Source organism: Salvelinus fontinalis, chromosome 26 (assembly GCF_029448725.1).
Source record: "Salvelinus fontinalis isolate EN_2023a chromosome 26, ASM2944872v1, whole genome shotgun sequence".
Taxonomy (NCBI): domain Eukaryota; kingdom Metazoa; phylum Chordata; class Actinopteri; order Salmoniformes; family Salmonidae; genus Salvelinus; species Salvelinus fontinalis.
This window is the reverse complement of record NC_074690.1, coordinates 44,305,313-44,332,775: the sequence shown is the minus strand read 5'-3', so window position 1 is coordinate 44,332,775 and position 27,463 is coordinate 44,305,313. Positions and strand designations below refer to the sequence as shown.

The 27,463-nt window shown below is 51.5% G+C and overlaps 1 protein-coding gene across 7 annotated transcripts in view; it reads left to right on the top strand.

Annotated features, from left to right (window-relative positions):
* The window catches only part of camsap2b (calmodulin regulated spectrin-associated protein family, member 2b), a 94,109-nt gene extending 66,811 nt beyond the window's left edge, over window positions 1-27,298 (top strand). For 2 of the 7 annotated variants that reach the window (XM_055884057.1, XM_055884053.1), the window contains 4 exons: window positions 20,986-21,054; window positions 22,283-22,422; window positions 22,586-22,704; window positions 22,806-27,298. In XM_055884057.1, coding sequence (XP_055740032.1) covers window positions 20,986-21,054; window positions 22,283-22,422; window positions 22,586-22,704; window positions 22,806-23,108 — 631 coding nt within the window. In that variant the 3' untranslated portion in view covers window positions 23,109-27,298. The remainder of the gene's footprint in view (window positions 1-20,985; window positions 21,055-22,282; window positions 22,423-22,585; window positions 22,705-22,805) is intronic. The other 5 variants (XM_055884056.1, XM_055884054.1, XM_055884055.1 and 2 more) reach the window with 5 other exon arrangements.
* The last annotated feature ends 165 nt before the right edge of the window (window positions 27,299-27,463 follow it).

The following is a 27,463-nucleotide window of genomic DNA, read 5'->3' as shown; positions in this document are numbered from 1 at the left end:
ACCCTAGCGCTACAGGCACCATGCTCTACCAACTGAGTCACACGGGACCAGTGTTGTTACCCTAGCGCTACAGACACCATGCTCTACCAACTGAGTCACACGGGACCAGTGTTGTTACCCTAGCGCTACAGACACCATGCTCTTCCAACTGAGTCACACGGGACCAGTGTTGTTACCCTAGCGCTACAGACACCATGCTCTACCAACTGAGTCACACGGGACCAGTGTTGTTACCCTAGCGCTACAGACACCATGCTCTACCAACTGAGTCACACGGGACCCATGTTGTCACCCTAGCGCTACAGACACCATGCTCTACCAACTGAGTCACACGGGACCAGTGTTGTTACCCTAGCGCTACAAGCACCATGCTGTACCAACTGAGCCACACGGGACCCGTGTTGTTACCCTAGCGCTACAAGCACCATGCTGTACCAACTGAGCCACACGGGACCAGTGTTGTTACCCTAGCGCTACAAGCACCATGCTCTACCAACTGAGCCACACGGGACCCGTGTTGTTACCCTAGCGCTACAAGAACCATGCTCTACCAACTGAGTCACACGGGACCCGTGTTGTTACCCTAGCGCTACAAGCACCATGCTCTACCAACTGAGCCACACGGGACCCGTGTTGTCACCCTAGCGCTACAAGCACCATGCTGTACCAACTGAGCCACAAGGGACCAGTGTTGTTACCCTAGCGCTACAAGCACCATGCTCTACCAACTGAGTCACACGGGACCCGTGTTGTTACCCTAGCGCTACAAGCACCATGCTCTACCAACTGAGTCACACGGGACCCGTGTTGTTAGCCTAGCGCTACAAGCACCATGCTCTACCAACTGAGTCACACGGGACCAGTGTTGTTACCCTAGCGCTACAGACACCATGCTCTACCAACTGAGTCACACGGGACCAGTGTTGTTACCCTAGCGCTACAGACACCATGCTCTACCAACTGAGTCACACGGGACCAGTGTTGTTACCCTAGCGCTACAGACACCATGCTCTACCAACTGAGTCACACGGGACCAGTGTTGTTACCCTAGCGCTACAGACACCATGCTCTACCAACTGAGTCACACGAGACCCGTGTTGTCACCCTAGCGCTACAGACACCATGCTCTACCAACTGAGTCACACGGGACCAGTGTTGTTACCCTAGCGCTACAAGCACCATGCTCTACCAACTGAGCCACACGGGACCCGTGTTGTTACCCTAGCGCTACAAGCACCATGCTCTACCAACTGAGCCGCACGGGACCCGTGTTGTTACCCTAGCTCTACAAACACCATGCTCTACCAACTGAGCCACACGGGACCCGTGTTGTTACCCTAGCGCTACAAACACCATGCTCTACCAACTGAGCCACACGGGACCCGTGTTGTCACCCTAGCGCTACAAGCACCATGCTGTACCAACTGAGCCACACGGGACCCGTGTTGTTACCCTAGCGCTACAAGCACCATGCTGTACCAACTGAGCCACACGGGACCCGTGTTGTTACCCTAGCGCTACAAGCACCATGCTCTACCAACTGAGCCACACGGGACCCGTGTTGTTACCCTAGCGCTACAAGCACCATGCTCTACCAACTGAGTCACACGGGACCCGTGTTGTTACCCTAGCGCTACAAGCACCATGCTCTACCAACTGAGTCACACGGGACCCGTGTTGTTAGCCTAGCGCTACAAGCACCATGCTGTACCAACTGAGCCACACGGGACCCGTGTTGTTACCCTAGCGCTACAGGCACCAGTCTCTACCAACTGAGTCACACGGGACCAGTGTTGTTACCCTAGCGCTACAGACACCATGCTCTACCAACTGAGTCACACGGGACCAGTGTTGTTACCCTAGCGCTACAGACACCATGCTCTTCCAACTGAGTCACACGGGACCAGTGTTGTTACCCTATCGCTACAGACACCATGCTCTACCAACTGAGTCACACGGGACCAGTGTTGTTACCCTAGCGCTACAGACACCATGCTCTACCAACTGAGTCACACGGGACCCGTGTTGTCACCCTAGCGCTACAAGCACCATGCTCTACCAACTGAGTCACACAGGACCAGTGTTGTTACCCTAGCGCTACAAGCACCATGCTGTACCAACTGAGCCACACGGGACCAGTGTTGTTACCCTAGCGCTACAAGCACTATGCTCTACCAACTGAGTCACACGGGACCCGTGTTGTTACCCTAGCTCTACAAACACCATGCTCTACCAACTGAGCTGCACGGGACCCGTGTTGTTACCCTAGCTCTACAAACACCATGCTCTACCAACTGAGCCGCACGGGACCAGTGTTGTTACCCTAGCGCTACAAACACCATGCTCTACCAACTGAGCCACACGGGACCCGTGTTGTTACCCTAGCGCTACAAGCACCATGCTGTACCAACTGAGCCACACGGGACCCGTGTTGTTACCCTAGCGCTACAAGCACCATGCTGTACCAACTGAGCCACACGGGACCAGTGTTGTTACCCTAGCGCTACAAGCACCATGCTCTACCAACTGAGCCACACGGGACCCGTGTTGTTACCCTAGCGCTACAAGAACCATGCTCTACCAACTGAGTCACACGGGACCCGTGTTGTTACCCTAGTGCTACAAGCACCATGCTGTACCAACTGAGTCACACGGGACCCGTGTTGTTACCCTAGCGCTACAAGCACCATGCTCTACCAACTGAGCCACACGGGACCCGTGTTGTTACCCTAGCGCTACAAGCACCATGCTCTACCAACTGAGTCACACGGGACCCGTGTTGTTACCCTAGCGCTACAAGCACCATGCTCTACCAACTGAGTCACACGGGACCCGTGTTGTTAGCCTAGCGCTACAAGCACCATGCTGTACCAACTGAGCCACACGGGACCCGTGTTGTTAACCTAGCGCTACAGGCACCATGCTCTACCAACTGAGTCACACGGGACCAGTGTTGTTACCCTAGCGCTACAGACACCATGCTCTACCAACTGAGTCACACGGGACCAGTGTTGTTACCCTAGCGCTACAGACACCATGCTCTACCAACTGAGTCACACGGGACCAGTGTTGTTACCCTAGCGCTACAGACACCATGCTCTACCAACTGAGTCACACGGGACCAGTGTTGTTACCCTAGCGCTACAGACATCATGCTCTACCAACTGAGTCACACGAGACCCGTGTTGTCACCCTAGCGCTACAGACACCATGCTCTACCAACTGAGTCACACGGGACCAGTGTTGTTACCCTAGCGCTACAAGCACCATGCTCTACCAACTGAGCCACACGGGACCCGTGTTGTTACCCTAGCGCTACAAGCACCATGCTCTACCAACTGAGCCGCACGGGACCCGTGTTGTTACCCTAGCTCTACAAACACCATGCTCTACCAACTGAGCCACACGGGACCCGTGTTGTTACCCTAGCGCTACAAACACCATGCTCTACCAACTGAGCCACACGGGACCCGTGTTGTCACCCTAGCGCTACAAGCACCATGCTGTACCAACTGAGCCACACGGGACCCGTGTTGTTACCCTAGCGCTACAAGCACCATGCTGTACCAACTGAGCCACACGGGACCCGTGTTGTTACCCTAGCGCTACAAGCACCATGCTCTACCAACTGAGCCACACGGGACCCGTGTTGTTACCCTAGCGCTACAAGCACCATGCTCTACCAACTGAGTCACACGGGACCCGTGTTGTTACCCTAGCGCTACAAGCACCATGCTCTACCAACTGAGTCACACGGGACCCGTGTTGTTAGCCTAGCGCTACAAGCACCATGCTGTACCAACTGAGCCACACGGGACCCGTGTTGTTACCCTAGCGCTACAGGCACCATGCTCTACCAACTGAGTCACACGGGACCAGTGTTGTTACCCTAGCGCTACAGACACCATGCTCTACCAACTGAGTCACACGGGACCAGTGTTGTTACCCTAGCGCTACAGACACCATGCTCTTCCAACTGAGTCACACGGGACCAGTGTTGTTACCCTAGCGCTACAGACACCATGCTCTACCAACTGAGTCACACGGGACCAGTGTTGTTACCCTAGCGCTACAGACACCATGCTCTACCAACTGAGTCACACGGGACCCGTGTTGTCACCCTAGCGCTACAGACACCATGCTCTACCAACTGAGTCACACGGGACCAGTGTTGTTACCCTAGCGCTACAAGCACCATGCTCTACCAACTGAGCCACACGGGACCCGTGTTGTTACCCTAGCGCTACAAGCACCATGCTGTACCAACTGAGCCACACGGGACCCGTGTTGTTACCCTAGCGCTACAAGCACCATGCTGTACCAACTGAGCCACACGGGACCCGTGTTGTTACCCTAGCGCTACAAACACCATGCTCTACCAACTGAGCCACACGGGACCCGTGTTGTTACCCTAGCGCTACAAGCACCATGCTGTACCAACTGAGCCACACGGGACCCGTGTTGTTACCCTAGCGCTACAAGCACCATGCTGTACCAACTGAGCCACACGGGACCAGTGTTGTTACCCTAGCGCTACAAGCACCATGCTCTACCAACTGAGTCACACGGGACCCGTGTTGTTACCCTAGCTCTACAAACACCATGCTCTACCAACTGAGCTGCACGGGACCCGTGTTGTTACCCTAGCTCTACAAACACCATGCTCTTCCAACTGAGCCACACGGGACCAGTGTTGTTACCCTAGCGCTACAAACACCATGCTCTACCAACTGAGCCACACGGGACCCGTGTTGTTACCCTAGCGCTACAAGCACCATGCTGTACCAACTGAGCCACACGGGACCCGTGTTGTTACCCTAGCGCTACAAGCACCATGCTGTACCAACTGAGCCACACGGGACCAGTGTTGTTACCCTAGCGCTACAAGCACCATGCTCTACCAACTGAGCCACACGGGACCCGTGTTGTTACCCTAGCGCTACAAGAACCATGCTCTACCAACTGAGTCACACGGGACCCGTGTTGTTACCCTAGCGCTACAAGCACCATGCTGTACCAACTGAGTCGCACGGGACCCGTGTTGTTACCCTAGCGCTACAAGCACCATGCTCTACCAACTGAGCCACACGGGACCCGTGTTGTCACCCTAGCGCTACAAGCACCATGCTGTACCAACTGAGCCACACGGGACCAGTGTTGTTACCCTAGCGCTACAAGCACCATGCTCTACCAACTGAGTCACACGGGACCCGTGTTGTTACCCTAGCGCTACAAGCACCATGCTCTACCAACTGAGTCACACGGGACCAGTGTTGTTACCCTAGCGCTACAGACACCATGCTCTACCAACTGAGTCACACGGGACCAGTGTTGTTACCCTAGCGCTACAGACACCATGCTCTACCAACTGAGTCACACGAGACCCGTGTTGTCACCCTAGCGCTACAGACACCATGCTCTACCAACTGAGTCACACGGGACCAGTGTTGTTACCCTAGCGCTACAAGCACCATGCTCTACCAACTGAGCCACACGGGACCCGTGTTGTTACCCTAGCGCTACAAGCACCATGCTGTACCAACTGAGCCGCACGGGACCCGTGTTGTTACCCTAGCGCTACAAGCACCATGCTCTACCAACTGAGCCGCACGGGACCCGTGTTGTTACCCTAGCGCTACAAGCACCATGCTCTACCAACTGAGCCGCACGGGACCCGTGTTGTTACCCTAGCTCTACAAACACCATGCTCTACCAACTGAGCCACACGGGACCCGTGTTGTTACCCTAGCGCTACAAACACCATGCTCTACCAACTGAGCCACACGGGACCCGTGTTGTCACCCTAGCGCTACAAGCACCATGCTGTACCAACTGAGCCACACGGGACCCGTGTTGTTACCCTAGCGCTACAAGCACCATGCTGTACCAACTGAGCCACACGGGACCCGTGTTGTTACCCTAGCGCTACAAGCACCATGCTCTACCAACTGAGCCACACGGGACCCGTGTTGTTACCCTAGCGCTACAAGCACCATGCTCTACCAACTGAGTCACACGGGACCCGTGTTGTTACCCTAGCGCTACAAGCACCATGCTCTACCAACTGAGTCACACGGGACCCGTGTTGTTAGCCTAGCGCTACAAGCACCATGCTGTACCAACTGAGCCACACGGGACCCGTGTTGTTACCCTAGCGCTACAGGCACCATGCTCTACCAACTGAGTCACACGGGACCAGTGTTGTTACCCTAGCGCTACAGACACCATGCTCTACCAACTGAGTCACACGGGACCAGTGTTGTTACCCTAGCGCTACAGACACCATGCTCTTCCAACTGAGTCACACGGGACCAGTGTTGTTACCCTAGCGCTACAGACACCATGCTCTACCAACTGAGTCACACGGGACCAGTGTTGTTACCCTAGCGCTACAGACACCATGCTCTTCCAACTGAGTCACACGGGACCAGTGTTGTTACCCTATCGCTACAGACACCATGCTCTACCAACTGAGTCACACGGGACCAGTGTTGTTACCCTAGCGCTACAGACACCATGCTCTACCAACTGAGTCACACGGGACCCGTGTTGTCACCCTAGCGCTACAAGCACCATGCTCTACCAACTGAGTCACACGGGACCAGTGTTGTTACCCTAGCGCTACAAGCACCATGCTGTACCAACTGAGCCACACGGGACCAGTGTTGTTACCCTAGCGCTACAAGCACTATGCTCTACCAACTGAGTCACACGGGACCCGTGTTGTTACCCTAGCTCTACAAACACCATGCTCTACCAACTGAGCTGCACGGGACCCGTGTTGTTACCCTAGCTCTACAAACACCATGCTCTACCAACTGAGCCGCACGGGACCAGTGTTGTTACCCTAGCGCTACAAACACCATGCTCTACCAACTGAGCCACACGGGACCCGTGTTGTTACCCTAGCGCTACAAGCACCATGCTGTACCAACTGAGCCACACGGGACCCGTGTTGTTACCCTAGCGCTACAAGCACCATGCTGTACCAACTGAGCCACACGGGACCAGTGTTGTTACCCTAGCGCTACAAGCACCATGCTCTACCAACTGAGCCACACGGGACCCGTGTTGTTACCCTAGCGCTACAAGAACCATGCTCTACCAACTGAGTCACACGGGACCCGTGTTGTTACCCTAGCGCTACAAGCACCATGCTGTACCAACTGAGTCACACGGGACCCGTGTTGTTACCCTAGCGCTACAAGCACCATGCTCTACCAACTGAGCCACACGGGACCCGTGTTGTTACCCTAGCGCTACAAGCACCATGCTCTACCAACTGAGTCACACGGGACCCGTGTTGTTACCCTAGCGCTACAAGCACCATGCTCTACCAACTGAGTCACACGGGACCCGTGTTGTTAGCCTAGCGCTACAAGCACCATGCTGTACCAACTGAGCCACACGGGACCCGTGTTGTTAACCTAGCGCTACAGGCACCATGCTCTACCAACTGAGTCACACGGGACCAGTGTTGTTACCCTAGCGCTACAGACACCATGCTCTACCAACTGAGTCACACGGGACCAGTGTTGTTACCCTAGCGCTACAGACACCATGCTCTACCAACTGAGTCACACGGGACCAGTGTTGTTACCCTAGCGCTACAGACACCATGCTCTACCAACTGAGTCACACGGGACCAGTGTTGTTACCCTAGCGCTACAGACACCATGCTCTACCAACTGAGTCACACGAGACCCGTGTTGTCACCCTAGCGCTACAGACACCATGCTCTATCAACTGAGTCACACGGGACCAGTGTTGTTACCCTAGCGCTACAAGCACCATGCTGTACCAACTGAGCCACACGGGACCAGTGTTGTTACCCTAACGCTACAAGCACCATGCTCTACCAACTGAGCCACACGGGACCCGTGTTGTTACCCTAGCGCTACAAGCACCATGCTCTACCAACTGAGTCACACGGGACCCGTGTTGTTACCCTAGCGCTACAAACACCATGCTCTACCAACTGAGCCACACGGGACCCGTGTTGTCACCCTAGCGCTACAAGCACCATGCTGTACCAACTGAGCCACACGGGACCCGTGTTGTTACCCTAGCGCTACAAGCACCATGCTGTACCAACTGAGCCACACGGGACCCGTGTTGTTACCCTAGCGCTACAAGCACCATGCTCTACCAACTGAGCCACACGGGACCCGTGTTGTTACCCTAGCGCTACAAGCACCATGCTCTACCAACTGAGTCACACGGGACCCGTGTTGTTACCCTAGCGCTACAAGCACCATGCTCTACCAACTGAGTCACACGGGACCCGTGTTGTTAGCCTAGCGCTACAAGCACCATGCTGTACCAACTGAGCCACACGGGACCCGTGTTGTTACCCTAGCGCTACAGGCACCATGCTCTACCAACTGAGTCACACGGGACCAGTGTTGTTACCCTAGCGCTACAGACACCATGCTCTACCAACTGAGTCACACGGGACCAGTGTTGTTACCCTAGCGCTACAGACACCATGCTCTTCCAACTGAGTCACACGGGACCAGTGTTGTTACCCTAGCGCTACAGACACCATGCTCTACCAACTGAGTCACACGGGACCAGTGTTGTTACCCTAGCGCTACAGACACCATGCTCTACCAACTGAGTCACACGGGACCCGTGTTGTCACCCTAGCGCTACAGACACCATGCTCTACCAACTGAGTCACACGGGACCAGTGTTGTTACCCTAGCGCTACAAGCACCATGCTCTACCAACTGAGCCACACGGGACCCGTGTTGTTACCCTAGCGCTACAAGCACCATGCTGTACCAACTGAGCCACACGGGACCCGTGTTGTTACCCTAGCGCTACAAGCACCATGCTGTACCAACTGAGCCACACGGGACCCGTGTTGTTACCCTAGCGCTACAAACACCATGCTCTACCAACTGAGCCACACGGGACCCGTGTTGTTACCCTAGCGCTACAAGCACCATGCTGTACCAACTGAGCCACACGGGACCCGTGTTGTTACCCTAGCGCTACAAGCACCATGCTGTACCAACTGAGCCACACGGGACCAGTGTTGTTACCCTAGCGCTACAAGCACCATGCTCTACCAACTGAGTCACACGGGACCCGTGTTGTTACCCTAGCTCTACAAACACCATGCTCTACCAACTGAGCTGCACGGGACCCGTGTTGTTACCCTAGCTCTACAAACACCATGCTCTTCCAACTGAGCCACACGGGACCAGTGTTGTTACCCTAGCGCTACAAACACCATGCTCTACCAACTGAGCCACACGGGACCCGTGTTGTTACCCTAGCGCTACAAGCACCATGCTGTACCAACTGAGCCACACGGGACCCGTGTTGTTACCCTAGCGCTACAAGCACCATGCTGTACCAACTGAGCCACACGGGACCAGTGTTGTTACCCTAGCGCTACAAGCACCATGCTCTACCAACTGAGCCACACGGGACCCGTGTTGTTACCCTAGCGCTACAAGAACCATGCTCTACCAACTGAGTCACACGGGACCCGTGTTGTTACCCTAGCGCTACAAGCACCATGCTGTACCAACTGAGTCGCACGGGACCCGTGTTTTTACCCTAGCGCTACAAGCACCATGCTCTACCAACTGAGCCACACGGGACCCGTGTTGTCACCCTAGCGCTACAAGCACCATGCTGTACCAACTGAGCCACACGGGACCAGTGTTGTTACCCTAGCGCTACAAGCACCATGCTCTACCAACTGAGTCACACGGGACCCGTGTTGTTACCCTAGCGCTACAAGCACCATGCTCTACCAACTGAGTCACACGGGACCCGTGTTGTTAGCCTAGCGCTACAAGCACCATGCTGTACCAACTGAGCCACACGGGACCCGTGTTGTTACCCTAGCGCTACAGGCACCATGCTCTACCAACTGAGTCACACGGGACCAGTGTTGTTACCCTAGCGCTACAGACACCATGCTCTACCAACTGAGTCACACGGGACCAGTGTTGTTACCCTAGCGCTACAGACACCATGCTCTACCAACTGAGTCACACGGGACCAGTGTTGTTACCCTAGCGCTACAGACACCATGCTCTACCAACTGAGTCACACGAGACCCGTGTTGTCACCCTAGCGCTACAGACACCATGCTCTACCAACTGAGTCACACGGGACCAGTGTTGTTACCCTAGCGCTACAAGCACCATGCTCTACCAACTGAGCCACACGGGACCCGTGTTGTTACCCTAGCGCTACAAGCACCATGCTGTACCAACTGAGCCGCACGGGACCCGTGTTGTTACCCTAGCGCTACAAGCACCATGCTCTACCAACTGAGCCGCACGGGACCCGTGTTGTTACCCTAGCGCTACAAGCACCATGCTCTACCAACTGAGCCGCACGGGACCCGTGTTGTTACCCTAGCTCTACAAACACCATGCTCTACCAACTGAGCCACACGGGACCCGTGTTGTTACCCTAGCGCTACAAACACCATGCTCTACCAACTGAGCCACACGGGACCCGTGTTGTCACCCTAGCGCTACAAGCACCATGCTGTACCAACTGAGCCACACGGGACCCGTGTTGTTACCCTAGCGCTACAAGCACCATGCTGTACCAACTGAGCCACACGGGACCCGTGTTGTTACCCTAGCGCTACAAGCACCATGCTCTACCAACTGAGCCACACGGGACCCGTGTTGTTACCCTAGCGCTACAAGCACCATGCTCTACCAACTGAGTCACACGGGACCCGTGTTGTTACCCTAGCGCTACAAGCACCATGCTCTACCAACTGAGTCACACGGGACCCGTGTTGTTAGCCTAGCGCTACAAGCACCATGCTGTACCAACTGAGCCACACGGGACCCGTGTTGTTACCCTAGCGCTACAGGCACCATGCTCTACCAACTGAGTCACACGGGACCAGTGTTGTTACCCTAGCGCTACAGACACCATGCTCTACCAACTGAGTCACACGGGACCAGTGTTGTTACCCTAGCGCTACAGACACCATGCTCTTCCAACTGAGTCACACGGGACCAGTGTTGTTACCCTAGCGCTACAGACACCATGCTCTACCAACTGAGTCACACGGGACCAGTGTTGTTACCCTAGCGCTACAGACACCATGCTCTACCAACTGAGTCACACGGGACCCGTGTTGTCACCCTAGCGCTACAGACACCATGCTCTACCAACTGAGTCACACGGGACCAGTGTTGTTACCCTAGCGCTACAAGCACCATGCTGTACCAACTGAGCCACACGGGACCCGTGTTGTTACCCTAGCGCTACAAGCACCATGCTGTACCAACTGAGCCACACGGGACCAGTGTTGTTACCCTAGCGCTACAAGCACCATGCTCTACCAACTGAGCCACACGGGACCCGTGTTGTTACCCTAGCGCTACAAGAACCATGCTCTACCAACTGAGTCACACGGGACCCGTGTTGTTACCCTAGCGCTACAAGCACCATGCTGTACCAACTGAGTCACACGGGACCCGTGTTGTTACCCTAGCGCTACAAGCACCATGCTCTACCAACTGAGCCACACGGGACCCGTGTTGTCACCCTAGCGCTACAAGCACCATGCTGTACCAACTGAGCCACAAGGGACCAGTGTTGTTACCCTAGCGCTACAAGCACCATGCTCTACCAACTGAGTCACACGGGACCCGTGTTGTTACCCTAGCGCTACAAGCACCATGCTCTACCAACTGAGTCACACGGGACCCGTGTTGTTAGCCTAGCGCTACAAGCACCATGCTGTACCAACTGAGCCACACGGGACCCGTGTTGTTACCCTAGCGCTACAGGCACCATGCTCTACCAACTGAGTCACACGGGACCAGTGTTGTTACCCTAGCGCTACAGACACCATGCTCTACCAACTGAGTCACACGGGACCAGTGTTGTTACCCTAGCGCTACAGACACCATGCTCTACCAACTGAGTCACACGGGACCAGTGTTGTTACCCTAGCGCTACAGACACCATGCTCTACCAACTGAGTCACACGGGACCAGTGTTGTTACCCTAGCGCTACAGACACCATGCTCTACCAACTGAGTCACACGAGACCCGTGTTGTCACCCTAGCGCTACAGACACCATGCTCTACCAACTGAGTCACACGGGACCAGTGTTGTTACCCTAGCGCTACAAGCACCATGCTCTACCAACTGAGCCACACGGGACCCGTGTTGTTACCCTAGCGCTACAAGCACCATGCTCTACCAACTGAGCCGCACGGGACCCGTGTTGTTACCCTAGCTCTACAAACACCATGCTCTACCAACTGAGCCACACGGGACCCGTGTTGTTACCCTAGCGCTACAAACACCATGCTCTACCAACTGAGCCACACGGGACCCGTGTTGTCACCCTAGCGCTACAAGCACCATGCTGTACCAACTGAGCCACACGGGACCCGTGTTGTTACCCTAGCGCTACAAGCACCATGCTGTACCAACTGAGCCACACGGGACCCGTGTTGTTACCCTAGCGCTACAAGCACCATGCTCTACCAACTGAGCCACACGGGACCCGTGTTGTTACCCTAGCGCTACAAGCACCATGCTCTACCAACTGAGTCACACGGGACCCGTGTTGTTACCCTAGCGCTACAAGCACCATGCTCTACCAACTGAGTCACACGGGACCCGTGTTGTTAGCCTAGCGCTACAAGCACCATGCTGTACCAACTGAGCCACACGGGACCCGTGTTGTTACCCTAGCGCTACAGGCACCAGTCTCTACCAACTGAGTCACACGGGACCAGTGTTGTTACCCTAGCGCTACAGACACCATGCTCTACCAACTGAGTCACACGGGACCAGTGTTGTTACCCTAGCGCTACAGACACCATGCTCTTCCAACTGAGTCACACGGGACCAGTGTTGTTACCCTATCGCTACAGACACCATGCTCTACCAACTGAGTCACACGGGACCAGTGTTGTTACCCTAGCGCTACAGACACCATGCTCTACCAACTGAGTCACACGGGACCCGTGTTGTCACCCTAGCGCTACAAGCACCATGCTCTACCAACTGAGTCACACGGGACCAGTGTTGTTACCCTAGCGCTACAAGCACCATGCTGTACCAACTGAGCCACACGGGACCAGTGTTGTTACCCTAGCGCTACAAGCACTATGCTCTACCAACTGAGTCACACGGGACCCGTGTTGTTACCCTAGCTCTACAAACACCATGCTCTACCAACTGAGCTGCACGGGACCCGTGTTGTTACCCTAGCTCTACAAACACCATGCTCTACCAACTGAGCCGCACGGGACCAGTGTTGTTACCCTAGCGCTACAAACACCATGCTCTACCAACTGAGCCACACGGGACCCGTGTTGTTACCCTAGCGCTACAAGCACCATGCTGTACCAACTGAGCCACACGGGACCCGTGTTGTTACCCTAGCGCTACAAGCACCATGCTGTACCAACTGAGCCACACGGGACCAGTGTTGTTACCCTAGCGCTACAAGCACCATGCTCTACCAACTGAGCCACACGGGACCCGTGTTGTTACCCTAGCGCTACAAGAACCATGCTCTACCAACTGAGTCACACGGGACCCGTGTTGTTACCCTAGCGCTACAAGCACGATGCTGTACCAACTGAGTCACACGGGACCCGTGTTGTTACCCTAGCGCTACAAGCACCATGCTCTACCAACTGAGCCACACGGGACCCGTGTTGTTACCCTAGCGCTACAAGCACCATGCTCTACCAACTGAGTCACACGGGACCCGTGTTGTTACCCTAGCGCTACAAGCACCATGCTCTACCAACTGAGTCACACGGGACCCGTGTTGTTAGCCTAGCGCTACAAGCACCATGCTGTACCAACTGAGCCACACGGGACCCGTGTTGTTAACCTAGCGCTACAGGCACCATGCTCTACCAACTGAGTCACACGAGACCAGTGTTGTTACCCTAGCGCTACAGACACCATGCTCTACCAACTGAGTCACACGGGACCAGTGTTGTTACCCTAGCGCTACAGACACCATGCTCTACCAACTGAGTCACACGGGACCAGTGTTGTTACCCTAGCGCTACAGACACCATGCTCTACCAACTGAGTCACACGGGACCAGTGTTGTTACCCTAGCGCTACAGACACCATGCTCTACCAACTGAGTCACACGAGACCCGTGTTGTCACCCTAGCGCTACAGACACCATGCTCTACCAACTGAGTCACACGGGACCAGTGTTGTTACCCTAGCGCTACAAGCACCATGCTCTACCAACTGAGCCACACGGGACCCGTGTTGTTACCCTAGCGCTACAAGCACCATGCTCTACCAACTGAGCCGCACGGGACCCGTGTTGTTACCCTAGCTCTACAAACACCATGCTCTACCAACTGAGCCACACGGGACCCGTGTTGTTACCCTAGCGCTACAAACACCATGCTCTACCAACTGAGCCACACGGGACCTGTGTTGTCACCCTAGCGCTACAAGCACCATGCTGTACCAACTGAGCCACACGGGACCCGTGTTGTTACCCTAGCGCTACAAGCACCATGCTGTACCAACTGAGCCACACGGGACCCGTGTTGTTACCCTAGCGCTACAAGCACCATGCTCTACCAACTGAGCCACACGGGACCCGTGTTGTTACCCTAGCGCTACAAGCACCATGCTCTACCAACTGAGTCACACGGGACCCGTGTTGTTACCCTAGCGCTACAAGCACCATGCTCTACCAACTGAGTCACACGGGACCCGTGTTGTTAGCCTAGCGCTACAAGCACCATGCTGTACCAACTGAGCCACACGGGACCCGTGTTGTTACCCTAGCGCTACAGGCACCATGCTCTACCAACTGAGTCACACGGGACCAGTGTTGTTACCCTAGCGCTACAGACACCATGCTCTACCAACTGAGTCACACGGGACCAGTGTTGTTACCCTAGCGCTACAGACACCATGCTCTTCCAACTGAGTCACACGGGACCAGTGTTGTTACCCTAGCGCTACAGACACCATGCTCTACCAACTGAGTCACACGGGACCAGTGTTGTTACCCTAGCGCTACAGACACCATGCTCTACCAACTGAGTCACACGGGACCCGTGTTGTCACCCTAGCGCTACAGACACCATGCTCTACCAACTGAGTCACACGGGACCAGTGTTGTTACCCTAGCGCTACAAGCACCATGCTCTACCAACTGAGCCACACGGGACCCGTGTTGTTACCCTAGCGCTACAAGCACCATGCTGTACCAACTGAGCCACACGGGACCCGTGTTGTTACCCTAGCGCTACAAGCACCATGCTGTACCAACTGAGCCACACGGGACCCGTGTTGTTACCCTAGCGCTACAAACACCATGCTCTACCAACTGAGCCACACGGGACCCGTGTTGTTACCCTAGCGCTACAAGCACCATGCTGTACCAACTGAGCCACACGGGACCCGTGTTGTTACCCTAGCGCTACAAGCACCATGCTGTACCAACTGAGCCACACGGGACCAGTGTTGTTACCCTAGCGCTACAAGCACCATGCTCTACCAACTGAGTCACACGGGACCCGTGTTGTTACCCTAGCTCTACAAACACCATGCTCTACCAACTGAGCTGCACGGGACCCGTGTTGTTACCCTAGCTCTACAAACACCATGCTCTTCCAACTGAGCCACACGGGACCAGTGTTGTTACCCTAGCGCTACAAACACCATGCTCTACCAACTGAGCCACACGGGACCCGTGTTGTTACCCTAGCGCTACAAGCACCATGCTGTACCAACTGAGCCACACGGGACCCGTGTTGTTACCCTAGCGCTACAAGCACCATGCTGTACCAACTGAGCCACACGGGACCAGTGTTGTTACCCTAGCGCTACAAGCACCATGCTCTACCAACTGAGCCACACGGGACCCGTGTTGTTACCCTAGCGCTACAAGAACCATGCTCTACCAACTGAGTCACACGGGACCCGTGTTGTTACCCTAGCGCTACAAGCACCATGCTGTACCAACTGAGTCGCACGGGACCCGTGTTGTTACCCTAGCGCTACAAGCACCATGCTCTACCAACTGAGCCACACGGGACCCGTGTTGTCACCCTAGCGCTACAAGCACCATGCTGTACCAACTGAGCCACACGGGACCAGTGTTGTTACCCTAGCGCTACAAGCACCATGCTCTACCAACTGAGTCACACGGGACCCGTGTTGTTACCCTAGCGCTACAAGCACCATGCTCTACCAACTGAGTCACACGGGACCCGTGTTGTTAGCCTAGCGCTACAAGCACCATGCTGTACCAACTGAGCCACACGGGACCCGTGTTGTTACCCTAGCGCTACAGGCACCATGCTCTACCAACTGAGTCACACGGGACCAGTGTTGTTACCCTAGCGCTACAGACACCATGCTCTACCAACTGAGTCACACGGGACCAGTGTTGTTACCCTAGCGCTACAGACACCATGCTCTACCAACTGAGTCACACGGGACCAGTGTTGTTACCCTAGCGCTACAGACACCATGCTCTACCAACTGAGTCACACGAGACCCGTGTTGTCACCCTAGCGCTACAGACACCATGCTCTACCAACTGAGTCACACGGGACCAGTGTTGTTACCCTAGCGCTACAAGCACCATGCTCTACCAACTGAGCCACACGGGACCCGTGTTGTTACCCTAGCGCTACAAGCACCATGCTGTACCAACTGAGCCGCACGGGACCCGTGTTGTTACCCTAGCGCTACAAGCACCATGCTCTACCAACTGAGCCGCACGGGACCCGTGTTGTTACCCTAGCGCTACAAGCACCATGCTCTACCAACTGAGCCGCACGGGACCCGTGTTGTTACCCTAGCTCTACAAACACCATGCTCTACCAACTGAGCCACACGGGACCCGTGTTGTTACCCTAGCGCTACAAACACCATGCTCTACCAACTGAGCCACACGGGACCCGTGTTGTCACCCTAGCGCTACAAGCACCATGCTGTACCAACTGAGCCACACGGGACCCGTGTTGTTACCCTAGCGCTACAAGCACCATGCTGTACCAACTGAGCCACACGGGACCCGTGTTGTTACCCTAGCGCTACAAGCACCATGCTCTACCAACTGAGCCACACGGGACCCGTGTTGTTACCCTAGCGCTACAAGCACCATGCTCTACCAACTGAGTCACACGGGACCCGTGTTGTTACCCTAGCGCTACAAGCACCATGCTCTACCAACTGAGTCACACGGGACCCGTGTTGTTAGCCTAGCGCTACAAGCACCATGCTGTACCAACTGAGCCACACGGGACCCGTGTTGTTACCCTAGCGCTACAGGCACCATGCTCTACCAACTGAGTCACACGGGACCAGTGTTGTTACCCTAGCGCTACAGACACCATGCTCTACCAACTGAGTCACACGGGACCAGTGTTGTTACCCTAGCGCTACAGACACCATGCTCTTCCAACTGAGTCACACGGGACCAGTGTTGTTACCCTAGCGCTACAGACACCATGCTCTACCAACTGAGTCACACGGGACCAGTGTTGTTACCCTAGCGCTACAGACACCATGCTCTACCAACTGAGTCACACGGGACCCGTGTTGTCACCCTAGCGCTACAGACACCATGCTCTACCAACTGAGTCACACGGGACCAGTGTTGTTACCCTAGCGCTACAAGCACCATGCTGTACCAACTGAGCCACACGGGACCCGTGTTGTTACCCTAGCGCTACAAGCACCATGCTGTACCAACTGAGCCACACGGGACCAGTGTTGTTACCCTAGCGCTACAAGCACCATGCTCTACCAACTGAGCCACACGGGACCCGTGTTGTCACCCTAGCGCTACAAGCACCATGCTGTACCAACTGAGCCACACGGGACCCGTGTTGTTACCCTAGCGCTACAAGCACCATGCTGTACCAACTGAGCCACACGGGACCCGTGTTGTTACCCTAGCGCTACAAGCACCATGCTCTACCAACTGAGCCACACGGGACCAGTGTTGTTACCCTAGCGCTACAAACACCATGCTCTACCAACTGAGCCACACGGGACCAGTGTTGTTACCCTAGCGCTACAAACACCATGCTCTACTAACTGAGCCACACGGGACCCGTGTTGTTACCCTAGCGCTACAAGCACCATGCTGTACCAACTGAGCCACACGGGACCCGTGTTGTTACCCTAGCGCTACAAGCACCATGCTGTACCAACTGAGCCACACGGGACCAGTGTTGTTACCCTAACGCTACAAGCACCATGCTCTACCAACTGAGCCACACGGGACCCGTGTTGTTACCCTAGCGCTACAAGCACCATGCTCTACCAACTGAGTCACACGGGACCCGTGTTGTTACCCTAGCGCTACAAGCACCATGCTGTACCAACTGAGTCACACGGGACCCGTGTTGTTACCCTGGCGCTACAAGCACCATGCTGTACCAACTGAGCCACACGGGACCAGTGTTGTTACCCTAGCGCTACAAGCACCATGCTCTACCAACTGAGTCACACGGGACCCGTGTTGTTACCCTAGCGCTACAAGCACCATGCTCTACCAACTGAGTCACACGGGACCCGTGTTGTTAGCCTAGCGCTACAAGCACCATGCTGTACCAACTGAGCCACACGGGACCCGTGTTGTTACCCTAGCGCTACAGGCACCATGCTCTACCAACTGAGTCACACGGGACCAGTGTTGTTACCCTAGCGCTACAGACACCATGCTCTACCAACTGAGTCACACGGGACCAGTGTTGTTACCCTAGCGCTACAGACACCATGCTCTACCAACTGAGTCACACGGGACCAGTGTTGTTACCCTAGCGCTACAGACACCATGCTCTACCAACTGAGTCACACGGGACCAGTGTTGTTACCCTAGCGCTACAGACACCATGCTCTACCAACTGAGTCACACGGGACCCGTGTTGTCACCCTAGCGCTACAGACACCATGCTCTACCAACTGAGTCACACGGGACCAGTGTTGTTACCCTAGCGCTACAAGCACCATGCTCTACCAACTGAGCCACACGGGACCCGTGTTGTTACCCTAGCGCTACAAGCACCATGCTCTACCAACTGAGCCGCACGGGACCCGTGTTGTTACCCTAGCTCTACAAACACCATGCTCTACCAACTGAGCCACACGGGACCAGTGTTGTTACCCTAGCGCTACAAACACCATGCTCTACCAACTGAGCCACACGGGACCCGTGTTGTCACCCTAGCGCTACAAGCACCATGCTGTACCAACTGAGCCACACGGGACCCGTGTTGTTACCCTAGCGCTACAAGCACCATGCTGTACCAACTGAGCCACACGGGACCAGTGTTGTTACCCTAGCGCTACAAGCACCATGCTCTACCAACTGAGCCACACGGGACCCGTGTTGTTACCCTAGCGCTACAAGCACCATGCTCTACCAACTGAGTCACACGGGACCCGTGTTGTTACCCTAGCGCTACAAGCACCATGCTCTACCAACTGAGTCACACGGGACCAGTGTTGTTACCCTAGCGCTACAAACACCATGCTGTACCGTCTGAGTCACACGGGACCAGTGTTGTTACCCTAGCGCTACAAACACCATGCTCTACCAACTGAGTCACACGGGACCAGTGTTGTTACCCTAGCGCTACAGACACCATGCTCTACCAACTGAGCCACACGGGACCAGTGTTGTTACCCTAGCGCTCGAAGCACCATGCTCTACCAACTGAGCCACACGGGACCAGTGTTGTTACCCTAGCGCTACAGACACCATGCTCTACCAACTGAGCCACACGGGACCAGTGTTGTTACCCTAGCGCTCGAGCACCATGCTCTACCAACTGATCCACACGGGACCTGTGTTGTTCTTCCATTGCATTCACCTTCACTTATTTCTGTTGTGGATTGTTTTTGTGCGCCAATGGAAAGTCTATAAAACTATGAGCGAACCAGCCAATGTATTGAAAACATGAATTTGGATTGGGATGATACCAGTGAATGAATCTTACACACTTATTAATGGGGCTTTTTTAATATAATTTTTTTTACAAATTAGGAATAGTATTTAATTTGATGTGTATGAAATTGTTTCGTGAAATATGCATAAAAAGGACAGTAATTGCTCGTAATTCTGCAACTTTGGATAGTTGTACTTCCACTTTTGATCATCATGATATTGTGACTGCAAAGAAATCCCAGTGGGCACAGACGTCAATTCAACGTCTAGTTTTGATTGACATTTGGTCGCGTTGTCAACTGACGTGAATTCAACAACAAAATGTCACCGTGCCGTTGGACTTAGGTTAAAAGTTGGGTGAATAACAATTCCCTTACGTTGATGACTTTTTGCAAATCCAATCAATTTTCCACGTTGATGCAACATCATCACATTGAATTTTTGGGGTTGAAATCACGTGGAACCAATGTTGATTCAGCCAATTTTTGCCCAGTGGTGTATAATTGATCTAGTTGGACTTTTTAAAAAACATACACGTCTTCTGTTTTTTCTGCTTGGACTCGAGAGATCAGTATGGTAGTGTTCATCTGTTTGCAGGCAGTCGTGTTCTATTGTATGTATTTGCAATTTTTGACGGTATAATATAGTTTTGATGAATGTATTTATGTATTGAGAAGGTAATTGTGTTTCGAAAACACATTTACTGTTTTTCCAAAAGGACACAGAGCTCCGTGTCTTGTGGACTCTGTTTTTGAACTCGACAATATTGTTGAGAAAATCTGTAAAAAGGACATACAGTTTAGCCAACTCCTTTAGCATGACGACGTCAAAAGAGTTGACTAAAGCACAAACAGACCAGGCTGGCTACGATACAAAAAAAAGGCCTTTACAGAGCATCGAAAGCATAAATACTTCTTCAAGAGGACATTCACGTGTCTTATGACTTGTCTAGGTATTGCAACCAAAACGGTTTTCGCTCTCTTCACCTCTCTTCTCTATTCCTCTCTCCCTCCTCGCTCTTTGTTTTTCCCCCCTCTGTTTTGCACGGACCTCCCGGAAGCAGTAAACTCGGCACTGTGAGAGGCCATATCTCTTTCTTTTTAAGCTCTCCCAAAGAGAGAAAGGGAAGGTTTGTACGGTCCCTCCCTAGACCAGCCTAGGGCCTAGACTTTCATCTAGACTTTCATCTCAGTGCATCACACTCCAGATTGATCAATCAATCTGCTTTTACTTGAGGTAATATCTTTGAGAACAATTCCCTGTAGCCATACCTAACAGAATCTACCTCTCTATATTTATGAATCATGTTTGAGCAAGCCACATACAGTACAGCAACATTCTTTCTGAGTATGACCTGAGACGTAGAGGACACATCCATATGTTTTTAATAGATGTGTTATTTCACGGTCATGCTGTATCGGTTAAGTGTTGGCCAATTACCTCCATTAAAACAGAAGAAAAAAATTCCGCTCAGTACCACAGTTGCTTCTGCCTCATTTCATACATGCCCAGCCTCCTGCCTCCACTCCTGCCTCACCGACTCTGCCCTTTCTCTGCTCCGAGGCTGGTCCTTGCTAGCTGCTCCATGCTAGCTGCTCCATGCTAGCTGCTCCATGCTAGCTGCTCCATGCTAGCTGCTCCTAGCTGCTCCTAGCTGCTCCATGCTAGCTGCTCCATGCTAACTGCTCCTAGCTGCTCCTAGCTGCTCCATGCTAGCTGCTCTACGTTAAGCTGCTGTCTCTAGTTGTTACCTCTAGACTAGACCCGGCGTCAGAGCCATCCAAGCTGCAGGAGACGGGCGCTCTCCCGTCCCAGGCACGGTAACTTCCACAGCCATGCTGGCTCACATGGAGCCATAGGCCCTTTGTTTTGTATGCAGAGACTTCAAACTAGGGCACACACTAACCCTAACCCCAATTAGGACATGAATGAGCCTGGGCCTGGGACATGAGTGTGGCTGCTGCAGTTGTATTCTGTCTTGTCACTGTACAGTTGCCTAAAGCTGCTGTTGCATACTGCAGTGTTTCTTCTCCATATCCTAGCAGCCATAATGATTGGACTGTACAATAGCTTTGCTCTACTGCACATGCCTCTGATCTGATCCAGGGAGACAGAGATCACTGGGGATGATGTAATATGAGGGAACAGGGAAGAGGGAAGGCTGCCTGGGAGAACTGTGTCTATGTCTGACCCTTTGACCCTCTGACCGTTTCTCTGTATGTCTCTGTGTCTGTGTATACGTGGTGTATATGTCTATGTCTGTTTTTTTTTGTGTGTGAATGTGTATCTGTTATTGTGTGTGTGTCCACGCATGTGTCACTCGTACTGTATATGTGTGTGCGTGTGTACATCCCTAGGTCAGACTCTGCTAGGCCAGACTCTGCTAGGCCAGACTCTGCGGAGGGCAATCTGTCGTCCTGCCCGTCTCGTAACGGAGAGAAGGACTGGGAGAACGAGTCCACAACCTCCTCCACTCCCTCCAACCAAGAGTACACAGGTACGGACCGCTCTGCTACGATCATGGTATTCTGCTTTCAAAAGGAGACCAAACTCTTGCAGTATACCAGAGCTATGTAGTCCATGTGTAGAACAGGCTGTGTTGTGAGTTTCTGTTTGCTTGTTACTGCATTCCTTATGCTGGTATTCGCTTCTTCCCTCAGGGCCAAAGCTGTACAAGGAGCCCAGTGCTAAGTCCAACAAGCATATCATCCAGAACGCCCTGGCCCACTGCTGCCTGGCGGGCAAGGTCAACGAAGGACAGAAGAATAAGATAATAGATGTAGGCAATTTGTTGTACACAACATGTTTCTTTCTCTCTAATTTGACTTCACTCTTTTACCTCACGTTTGTTCCTTTCTTCTCCTCCACTATCTCTTTCAGGAAATGGAGAGGTCGGGGGCCAACAACTTCCTGGTTTTGTTCCGAGACACGGGTTGCCAGTTCCGCTCGGTGTACACCTACTGCCCTGAGACGGAGGAAATCACCAAGCTGGCGGGCATCGGGCCCAAGAGCATCACAGCCAAGATGATCGAGGGCCTGTATAAGTACAACTCAGACAGGAAGCAGTTCAGCCACATCCCTGCCAAGACAATGTCAGCTAGTGTAGACGCCATCACCATCGCCGCTCACCTGTGGCAGACCAAGAAGCAGGGCACGCCCAAGAAACTGGGTAGTCTCAAGTAGTCACCGCAACAACCCTGTTCATACCAAACCCAGGATATTGTTGCTAGGTGTCCTGAGTTATAGTTGAGGACTGAGGGGAGGCGTTGCGGGTTATCCGACCCAGGAACGGCCAAATGACCTGGGATATTACAGGGTCTGGTTTGGTATGAACAGTGCTAAAGAGTCCATCTTTCTAATCTTCTTTCCCATTCAGATATGTTAATGAACACTTACACTTGGCATTCCTTCTGGATCTGATATCGGATGTGCCGTTTAATTTGATGAATATGTGGTAGGTGGTTTTCTTCGAAACGGGACACTATTGACTTTATGCACAACTGGAATGTAGGGGGAGAGAACATCAACACAAGCCTCAAGGGACATTGTTGTTGTTATGCAAGACTGTGTGTGTGTGTGTGTGTGTGTGTGTGTGTGTGTGTGTGTGTGTGTGTGTGTGTGTGTGTGTGTGTGTGTGTGTGTGTGTGTGTGTGTGTGTGTGTGTGTGTGTGTGTGTGTGTGTGTGTGTGTGACCCAGAGTCATTCTAATGGTGCACGTGTGTACGTTCGTCAGCATGCATGGGTGCCCATGTTCTTGTGTGCCAAAAAATAAGGGGCTGATGAAAGGCTTACTGAATCGGACCACTGAAGCACTGAATGTCATTCCTTTCGAAATAGACAGAGTTTGAGTTCCCTATGTTCATCATGTGTGGCCTTATGCTTGTTTTGTGGAAGCGCAGTGATTAGGTCATATTTCAGCGCCAAATGTGATGTTTTTGTGAGTACAGGATGATACGTATACGAGAGCTTGTTGAGAGTGGCTGTGTGTGAGGCTTGCTTTTCTCTGTGGCTGAAAGATGACACTGAGAAGTTGGGTTTACATAATGTGTCAATAGTTAAGTAGGTTGTCATAACTTCCGATAAGAACTAGATTGTAAAATCAGTGATTAAGTATAATCTAGTTCACAGGAATGTCATCAACTGACTCTTAATTTATTGTATGTTTTTGATAAGGCTTTGGAAGTCTTTAAAGATCCAATGCAGCTGTTTTTATCTCAATATCAAATCATTTCTGGGTAACAATTAAGTACCATATTGTGATTGTTTTAAATGGTCAAAAAGAAACAAAAATAGCTTATTAGCAAAGAGCAATTTCTCAAGCAGTAATTTTGCTAGGACAGTCTGGGAGTGAGCTGTTATTGACAGAGAGGTTTGGAACTCTTTTTTATTGGTCTAGTAACTAATTTACTGCATGGTGATGTCACTATAGAAGGCCAAAACCCCTCCAACCAAAACAGGCTGAAATTTCAGGATGGTCTTTTCAAACAGCTCTTACACTAGAAGGGCATTACCATCCTTTTCACGATATCCCAGTATTATTCCAACCTCATAGTGTGGACATATATATAAAACACAGGTAAATTATGCTTTTGACTGCACTGGGGCTTTAAAGGCTTTTAAAGTTTCATCAACAGAGGTGCGTAACATACTTTAAGACCATATATAGTGTATAAGTTCATTTAATTTGTATATAATGGCTATTCCATTCAAAATGATTGAGTGAAACTAGCGTTTATTATTTAATATGGACGTATATAAACGTACTATACTGTATATGGGGCCTTCTATTGTTTAAAAAATGCAATGTATGATCCCTTTTCAATGTCACTGGCAGGACAATTTCAAGCTTCAGAATAGAAGCAAGTTCCACAAATTGTGTCATGAGCCTGTGCAATTCCGAGAAAATATCTTATAAAAATCCTTGTTGGCATACAATACCAGTCAAAAGTTTGGACACACCTACTCTTTCATGGGTTTTTCTTTCTTTTTACTATTTTCTACATTGTAGAATAATAGTAAAGACATCAAAACTATGAAATAACACATATGGAATCATGTTTTTTTTACGTTTAAAGTTTATTTAACTAGGCAAGTCAGTTATGAACAAATTCCTATTTACAATGACAGCCTACTGGAGAACAGTGGGTTAACTGCCTTGTTCAGGGGTAGAATGACAGATTTGTACCTTGTCAGCTCGGGGATTTGATCCGGCAATTCGGTCTTTCGGTTACTGGCCCAACACTCTAACCACTAGCCTACCTGCCACCCCCCAAAAACATTCAAAAGAATAATGTAGTAACCAAAAAGTGTTAAACAAATCAAAATATTATTTTTTTATTTGATATTCTTCACAGTAGCCACCTTTTGCCTTGATGACAGCTTTGCACACGCTTGGCATTCTCTCAACCAGCTTCATGAGGTAGTCACCTGGAATGCATTTCAATTAATAGGTGTGCCTTGTTAAAAGTTAATTTGTGGAATTTCTTTACTTCTTAATGCGTTTGAGCCATCGTTTGTGTTGTGACAAGGTAGGGGTGGCCCTATTTGGTAAAAGACCAAGTCCATATTATGGCAAGAACAGCTCAAATAAGCAAAGAGAAATGACAGCCCATCATTACTTTAAGACATGAAGGTTAATCAATCGGGAAAATTCCAATAACTTTGAAAGTTTCTTCAATTGCAGTTGCAAAAACCATCAAGCTCTATTATAAAACTGGCTCTGATGAGGACCGCCACAGGAAAGGAAGACCCAGAGTTACCTCTGCTGCAGAGGATAAGTTTGTTAGATTGCAGCCCAAATAAATGCTTCAGAGTTCAAGTAACAGACACATCTCAACATCAACTGTTCAGAGGAGACTGCGTGAATCAGGCCTTCATGGTCGAATTGCTGCAAAGAAACCACTACTAAAGGACACCAATAACAAGAAGAGACTTGCTTGGGCCAAGAAACATGAGCAATGGACATAAGACCAGTGGAAATCTGTCCTTTGGTCTGATGAGTCCAAATTTGAGATTTTTGGTTCCAATCGCTGTCTTTTTGTGAGACGCAGAGTAGGTGAATGGATGATCTCCACATGTTTGTTCCCACCGTGAAGCATGGAGGAGGAGGTGTGGTGGTGTCGGGGGTACTTTGCTGATGACACTGTCAGTGTCCAGCATGGCTACCACAGCATTCTGCAGCGATACGCCATCCCATTTGGTTTGCTCTTTGTGGGACTATCATTTGTTTTTCAACAGGACAATGACCCAAAACACACCTGCAGGCTGTATAAGGGCTATTTGACCAAGGAGAGTGATGGAGTGCTGCACCAGATGACATGGCTTCCACAATCACCCGACCTCAACTCAATTGAAATGGCTTGGGATGAGTTGGACCGCAGAGTGAAGGAAAAGCAGCCAACAAGTGCTCAGTATATGTAGGAACTCGTTCAAGACTGTTGGAAAAGCATTCCTCATGAAGCTGGTTGAGAGAATGCCAAGATTGTGCAAAGCTGTCATCAAGGCTAAGGGTGGCTACCTTGAAGAATCTTTGTTTAACACTTTTTTGATTACTACATGATTCAATATATGGTATTTCATAGTTTTGATGTCTTCACTATTATTCTAATGTAATGTAGAAAATAGTAAAAATGAAGAAAAACCCTTGAATGAGGTGTGTCCAAACTTTTGACTGGTAATGTATATGTTTGGACCTCACAGATATTCAAAAGCCTTTTACTTTATTGTGGATAGTATCTTTACTGTTGAATTCCTATTACACTTAAAGTAGTCCACAATACGTATGTGTACATATTCAATAGAGAGTAAGGAATAGAATTTCATGACTCTGTCCCACTGTAGATTGCAGTATTTGTAGTTGATTTAAATGCGTACTTACATAAATTAAGTAAAATACAGATCACAAAAACATAAAACATATTTTTTCAGGACTTTCAAAACATCTGTTACGTTCTGCTTCAACATGTTACATTGTTCTAACCTATGAAAGGAAACTGACATTTATTAGTATTTTATTTTGGAGCAAAGCAGTGTTTACGCTGTACATATATTTTGTCGTATAAAGTATTTTTTGTAAACCATTTACCATTTTGAGGTTTCATATGAGCAGCATATCTGTTGCAAAAGGAAATGTAAAACCATGAGAGGGTACAATATGTTTTGTATGAGTGACGGGCAGGAAACGGAGAGAGAGAACTGACTGCAAACTGTTTCCACTGCATACTCTATTGTAGTGGATAATCAGATATGTGTGAGATGCCATTCTGTGTTTTCCCCATCTAAATGTGTTTTATTTTAACCTTGTCAATATGATCATGTATTTGTTATTTTTTATAAATTCCTTTGAACAATATTAAAATGCAAATGTTCATCAACACTTGTGACTGGTGTTTTTGAAGCCTGGTTATCCACCAGAATCTCATTTTAGGCTAGCTCAGATTTGGATTCCTTGTTGTGCTAAATGTTCACATTTCCTACAGCACAATATCCAGTTAATTACAGAACAAGAGGGTCTTGAACCTGCAACCCGAGGCCACGGG